A 7,072-nucleotide genomic window follows, 5' to 3' on the forward strand; every position below is an offset into this window, starting at 1 on the left:
TTATTTCAAGAATATTTCATGAGCTTTCAGATGTTCAACAACCGGTCTGGTTTGTGGCTTTCAGTAGGTCCCTGTGGGAAGGAGGCGAATTCAATTGTTTGAACCCTTCTGTGGACCAGCACCAGCACTGTCACTTAGCTCTCACAACTCTGCCGACTGGGCCTATTCCTGTTCCTATTTACCAGTGAGAACAGGGAGGGTCCGAGAGAAAATGGCTGGCCTGAGAGGGCCACAGCCACCTCTGTCTACCCCCCCAGGCCAAGGTCTCTCTCCTGCCCCACATTACCTTAGGCTCAGCTTGATGTCAGCCATTGCACATGAATGTTTAGTGTGGTAGAGATACATCAGTGAATACACCAAGGCCCCGTGATTACATGCTTAATGTAAATAATCATACAACAAATGAGCCCATAGCAGGGGGATTTAAACAGCCAGAGATTTCCATGTGGAAGTAACACTTAAAGATGTGAAAAGGGAATAGGAGTTAACTAGACAAGAAAGGAGGGAAGATCATGCTAAGCAGAGAGTAGAGCATGTGCTAAAGTTCTGTGGTGGAAGGAAACAGAACTCCTCTAAAGAACCAAAAGAAGGTTGAGTCTGTCTTCCTGCTCCCCATCTTGGTCTAGTCTACCCTGCAGGAGGGGGTACAACTGCCTCCCAGCACACAGACCAGACTGTGTAGGATATGGAGAAAGGGAGGGAACATCCCCCAGAATGGTGGAATAAACAGCCTCTGCCCCAAGAGTCTCCCCTTCCCCAGAGGTAAAGAACTGAACAGTGCCAGACCTACCATAAGTGCCTTGAGCTCTGAAGAACAGGCCCGCATCCACTCTTATGCTGGCTCCAAGAGCTGGGGATTCCACTACCCTCAAATGTCCCAGCAGAGTACCCCCTACCCAGGGGACCTTGCCAGGGCAGTAGTAGCCAAGGGCTCAGCATAAACATAGGCAGGGCTGGGGAATGGAAATTCAGGCTGAAGGGTCCTGTGAGCTTGCCCCCAGACATCCAGCTGCCAGGATCCTCCCTCCCATATAGAGTCAACTAATATTCCCCAGAAGCCACCAAGAAAAAAAAAAGCAAAAGCAAAAAATCTTCCTTTGTTAACTCTGTGAAAATACAGACTAGGTAAGGCTGTTATTTCTCCTTTCTAGCTCAGCAGATGACCAGCTTCATGGGGATGGGAGTAAAGGATGGACCTTAGGCTTAGCAAGGTCCATGAAAGAGTAAATGAGAAAAGTCCTAACAGGGAAAGGGGCCAGGGACCCTTGTTCCATGGGGTCTAGCAGAGGAAGGGTTAAGGGGCAGGGCCTTTTGGAACCGGGGAAAAGTGCCCCACCCAGGGGAGGGGCCGGTGGGTTATAAGGCAAGCAGCTTGAAGCAGCCTGAGTGAAGAAGGGACAGAACCTCCCTGCATCAAAAGGCCTCCCAATCTGCCCATCCAGCTCCAGGTAAGTGCTTCTCTGGGCTTGTTGCTTGTCCATTTGACCAGAGGGAATCTTTCCCTTCATTATGTCATTCCTAGGTTAACACTGGCCCTGGGACCCTAGGTCTCAACAGACCCTAGCTCTGCAGGGACGACCTCTTCGGGTCAGTCTCTTTCCCCTAACCCACGTGGGGTGGGCTGTGCCTGACCACAGAATCAATGCTGGCCTGGGAGGGAGCTGTAGGGAAGGGAAGGAGAGCTGCGTGTCCAACCCTGACGTGTCCTGCTCTGTCTGCCCCCAGCCCCTGGATCTTTCTGCCCACAGTGCTTTCCAAGCCACACTTCCTGTGTCTCCTACAGGGCCCTGGCTGGGATATCATCATATACTGTAAGTTTGCTATGAGACACTACAGTATAGATGATGTACTAGTCCGGGTACCCCCAGCTCTGGAGCCTGATGAGGAGGGCGAGAGAGATGCTGCAAGCCGGGGGGCTCACCGCTCAGCCTGTCGCAGCCTGCCGTCTGCCAGGGCACTTGGGAATGGCGAGGAAACCGTTACCATTACTGAGTTTAGTAATGGTAACGGTTCTCTTGCTGCACCCAGAAAACGTGCCAGGAAGAGAGCTCAGGAGCCTGGAGGAGACTACTAGAAGGGAGGGAGACTTCAGTTCAAACAAGGGGGTGGAAGTGAGGGAATAGGTACGTTTTCTCTTTCCTGTTCTAAAGAAATAAAGATGAGAACCTGAATGGCTGTCTTGTAACTTTATTATCATCCGAGGCTGGGGAGAGGGATGGGGTGAGAGGCACTATGTCACTCGGGAAACACGGATCCTTACATAGCTCCAAGGTGGAAGAACTAGGGGAAGAGGAGAAAGATCTCTTCCCTGCTAACAATGGCAACTTAGGGAGAAACTCTGGACCCAATGCCAGCTGGAGGCTGTGTTTTGGGACCAAAGTAGCTACTACTTCCCAGTAGTAGAGGAACTACCTGGGAACTGAGCTAAGGCAGGTTCCTTTCTCCAACAGGAGACACAGCTGTGCAGCCTCAGCAGGGCTAGGCCAGCTGGCAGTCAGTCAGTAGTAATTCCCCTCATCGGTCCCTGCAGGCCTCCCAGCCAGGGACAATTGGTCCGTTCCTGCCAGCAGCTTGGGCAGGCATGCGCTGGGAGGGGCAGAAGTGGGTGGTCACTTCATGAGCTTCACAGAGAGGCGGATCTGAACATCACACAGGAAGATGTCCATGAGGTCTCGGGCCACCTTCTGAGCGATATGGGAGATCACTTGGCCCTTTGGACCTATCAGGAGCCTCTGAGGGTGTGTAAAAAAAGAGAAGGACACGGAAGCCAGGCATATGTCTGTAGTCTCAGCTACTTGGGAGGCTAAGGCAGGAGGACTGCTTGAGCCCAGGTGTTCCAGACTAGCTTAGTCTCACTTACCACATGAGATTCTCTGGGTACCAGAAGCCTCTGTTCGATCATCAGCTCCCCACTTGGTCCTTCATCCCACAAGATCGTCTTCTGTGCAGGGAGACATCATGATTAATTAGTCACATCCTGGCCTCTCTGGGACCCAGAGTACTGCTCCTGGGTGTGTGCCTGGTGTATACTCCCGATCCCTTCACTCTGTCTGCACCTGCTGCACACTGTAGGGCACCTCCTGGGGCAGGTGCTCTAGGAGCTTCTCTCGGATGATGTTGGCACAGATCTCTTCAGGTGTCTGGCTGGTGAGGACTCCACTGTGGAACTCCCAGGGCCCTGGCTGGGCCTGTGCCAGGAGGTATTTCTGTGGGCACAGAGTGAGTAAGTGGGCATCTCAATTCCAACCAGGACTTTCATACTCACTTGGCGTCCAGGAGGAAATCTGAGGCCTGTCCTCACATGGTAGAAAGCAAGGGCCAGGCTATGGCCAAGGCTAACTGACCTTTAGTGTTTTTACTTCGTCCTGGTTTAGGGCTGACAACATGAAGATCTCCTGGAAATGGGGCCAGCCAGTTCTCCGAGGGCTTCCCACAGACTTTATGTTTGGGTCCTTAGCCACTGGGCTGGGGCCATCCATGCCAGGGTGTGAACGGAAGGCTTGTTTTATCTCAAGCTTCTTGCCATTGACCACACCTTCGGTGAGGGCTGTCGTGAGCTCCAGGAGAACTGACTTTTGCTTCAGGCAATCTACCTGGATGTGGGGGATGGGAAAAGGGTATGTGGTCAGCAAAGGGTATGTGGTCAGCTTTGGAGTGAAATAGACCCCTTCCTCAGGAGGGGGGTGCTCACCTTGTTCATGACAAGGATGCTGGGGACTTGGGAGAACTGGGTCAAGCACTGGAGCACCTGGGGGCTGAGCTGGTTCCGAGTCCACTTGTCTGAGACATCCACAAGAACAACAACTGGAAGATAGCACGGCAGGGAAAAGGACAAGGATGTGACCACTCTTTTTTCCATCCTCACAAAAACTTCCATGGTATGGGCTCTGGCCAACTCCCACCCCACAAACTACTAGGAATGAAAGGACATAACTCCTATAAACTGGGTTTCAGATTCCCATTTTGAGCCTAACCAAGATCAGCAGATTCCATACTCTTCCATGGATCTTCCAACAAAGAGAGCTCCAGGTTGTGCCTGAGGGACAGACATATATCAATCAGGAAGGATCTTATGACTTAGGCAATCTTGACGTGGAATGGGGTGTGGTAAGGGGGTTTTCTAGCCCCTATGTACCTCCCCAGCAGCATTCCCACCTGTTTCCACATTACCTCTTCTGTTTAACAGGACTGATAATGCCAGGTGTGTCCAATAGAATCTAAAATCAGGAAAGAGAGATACTCATAGCACAGGAGCCATCATTATGACTGGGAAGTGAGAGGCCACCGTTCATGTCAGGAGCCTGCCCTCCCTTCTTGGCCATGCTGTTACTGACTTTTGATTTTTGCCCTTCAGTTTTGTTTTAGTTCTAGATGAGATCCAGGAATATGATGACTGTGAATATATGGAAAATTAGGAAGCAGTAAAGAGGGAATGAGACCTTTCTGAATAGATGCCAGAGGAAGGAAAGCAGAGACAGAACTGCTCCAGGCCTAAAGGTAGAGGAAACCCCCTACCCTCAGATAAGTGAATCTAAGTGTCATTTTCTTTAAGGCTGATGGTAATGGAGACCTTCTTAGCTTCACCCTCTGTCCTATTTCCAGGACTCCCTTTGTAGGTACCCACCACCTGGGCCTCCTTCTCTGTGATGACACCCAGAGCTTGGCAGCGAGTGGTGTGCACCTTCTTGGAGACAGGAAACACCTGCCAGAAATAAAGAAGTCCCAGTGAGGTCTCCGATCCCTCTAGGACCATCCATGATGGCACAGCAAGAAGTGAGAGATGAAAAGGGTATGACAGTCAAGGGTGCAGCATACCTTTCGGCCCAGCAGCTGGTTGGAGAGTGTTGATTTTCCTGCATTCGGAGCTCCCAGGAGAACCACACGTAGGACCCGGGGATTCTCAGGCATGTCAGGACGATGGACCAAGAGGAGATCCTGCTCCTCTGTGTGTGGGTGGAGAGAAGAGTGAGATGAGACATAGTGGAATCTGAATACCCTGTCAGGTACTCATTCCTGCCCACCCACAAAGGGAGTAAAGGTACAAGATTAAGTGCACCAGGTTCAAGCCACCTAGACTTTGAAACCTAGTCTGGCCCTTAATTTATATAACTTTATCAAGTTCTCTAACCTCTCTAAGCCCCTTACTTTCTTAGATGCAAAATAGAGTTGTTATTAATGATACCTACTCACCCACATAAAACTTTCTTTTGATGATTAGAAAACTGTGTAAAACCACTCAGCACAGTGCCTGGCACTTAATAGATACTCAATTACTGTGTAGTTGTGTCTATATGAATGTATGTGAAAGTACAGCTAGCCTATACAAAGCCAGAAATTTTGGCTGGGCAAGATGGCTCACGCCTGTAATCTTAGCACTCTGAGAGGCTGAGGCATGAGGATCACTTGACTTCAGGAGTCTGAGACCAGCCTGACCATGAGTGAGACCCCGTCTCTACTAAAAATAGAAAAAATTAGCCAGGCACAGTGGCACACCCTTTTTTGAGACAAAGTCTCACTTTGTTGCCCAGGCTAGAGTGAGTGTCGTGGTGTCAGCCTAGCTCACAGCAACCTCAAACTCCTGGGCTCAAGTGATCCTACTGCCTCAGCCTCCTGAGTAGCTGGGACTACATGTGCCACCATGCCCGGCTAATTTTTCTATATATATTAGTTGGCCAATTAATTTCTTTCTATTTATAGTAGAGACGGGTCTCGCTCTTGCTCAGGCTGGTTTCGAACTCCTGACCTCGAGCAATCTGCCTGTCCTGGCCTCCCAGAGTGCTAGGATTACAGGCGTGAGCCACCATGCCCAGCCACACAGTGGCACACCCTTGTAGTCCCAGATGCTTGGGACGCTTAGGCAGGAGGATCCCTTGAGCCCAGGAGTTTGAGGTTGCTGTGAGCTAGTCTGACACCACCGCACTCTAGCCCGGGCAACAGAGTGAGACTGTCTCAAAAAATAAGAAAGAAATTTCCCCAGCTCTCATAATCTCACCCTACCAAGGGTGCTGTGAAGGTTCTGCAAGTTTTCTCAGTCTTTCTGTATTAGCTCCTCATGACAGTGAATTTCAATTACCAGTTCATGTGCCCAGCCTCCCTACCATACTCTAGTTTATGCCACTTGAAGAATAAAGTGTGCTATTTTCCAGGCGCAACTGTGGCCTTAACAAGTAGATGAGGCTCTACACGCATTTACTGGTTAAAGTTTGCTTTCCATGTGGGGGCAGGGAGCCATATATACTTCAGCCTTGTCTGTGGCCCTTCAATCTCCTGTTCTTTCGTGAGCATCTCTGGTCGTGACCAAATCGGTTCCCTCTCCTTCCCAAAGTCTTAGAACCTGGTATCGCCCTCTTGTGAGATTCTTCACTTCTTCCCTCTCCCAGGGCCTCAAAACCGTTTTCTATAAAATAGCACCAATCACGATATCCTCAGAAACTGAAAGCTTTCAGTGCTAGAAACGTTACAGTTTCGGGCAAACCTATCAGGGGCCTTTACCTCTACGTGTGGACACCGCAGGGACGCAAGGAGTCAGCAGCGAACTGTCGGGCTGAGGGCATCCGAGAAAATGGTCCAGGGCTGAGCCCTGGCCATATCGACGAGAGGCCGATGTCAAGCGGGGACCAGAGAAAGTGGCGCCCGAGACACAGGACAGGCACCTCCGCTGACAGCATGAGAGCGAGGAGAACGGAATCACCCACTCCCCCGCGAAGCGTGGACTCAAGGGCCAGACCCTTAGCACCGCTCGAACAAGCCCAGCCCCACGCAGGCCGGGGGCAGCCATTGCGGCCGCAATGCACTCCGGGAACCGACCAGGAGCGCTCCTACGATTGGACAGAGCGGCCGACAAACAAGCGAGTAGGAAAGAGGTAGGTGGGCCCAAACAGAAAGCAGAGACACATGGGACGTGGGAGTGCCGACGGGCCACTTCTGGGGACTGGCGGATGCTGAAGGACGGGAAAAGTGTGTATTTAGGGTGTATGCGAGCATGATGATGGTTTTGTACTCCCATACACATCGTATTTTCTTCTTCTGCCAAAGTTTTGTGACAGGCCCTTCTAGCCCTGTCTCCTGAAAG

At 51.0% G+C, this 7,072-nt stretch overlaps 1 protein-coding gene across 1 annotated transcript; it reads right to left on the bottom strand.

The window, feature by feature from the left end:
• Nucleotides 1-2,171: 2,171 nt before the first annotated feature.
• Nucleotides 2,172-6,820, bottom strand: ERAL1 (Era like 12S mitochondrial rRNA chaperone 1). Its single transcript, XM_012740614.2, has 10 exons — nucleotides 6,493-6,820; nucleotides 4,816-4,943; nucleotides 4,625-4,702; nucleotides 4,171-4,217; nucleotides 3,975-4,036; nucleotides 3,692-3,804; nucleotides 3,345-3,593; nucleotides 3,057-3,206; nucleotides 2,861-2,941; nucleotides 2,172-2,732 (listed from the first exon to the last, which is right to left on the bottom strand). The coding sequence occupies exons 1-10, from the start codon at nucleotides 6,776-6,778 to the stop codon at nucleotides 2,610-2,612; spliced, it is 1,317 nt and encodes a 438-aa protein (XP_012596068.2). The 5' UTR covers nucleotides 6,779-6,820; the 3' UTR covers nucleotides 2,172-2,609.
• Between the last annotated feature and the right edge of the window lie 252 nt (nucleotides 6,821-7,072).

Source organism: Microcebus murinus, chromosome 18, assembly GCF_040939455.1.
Source record: "Microcebus murinus isolate Inina chromosome 18, M.murinus_Inina_mat1.0, whole genome shotgun sequence".
NCBI lineage: Eukaryota > Metazoa > Chordata > Mammalia > Primates > Cheirogaleidae > Microcebus > Microcebus murinus.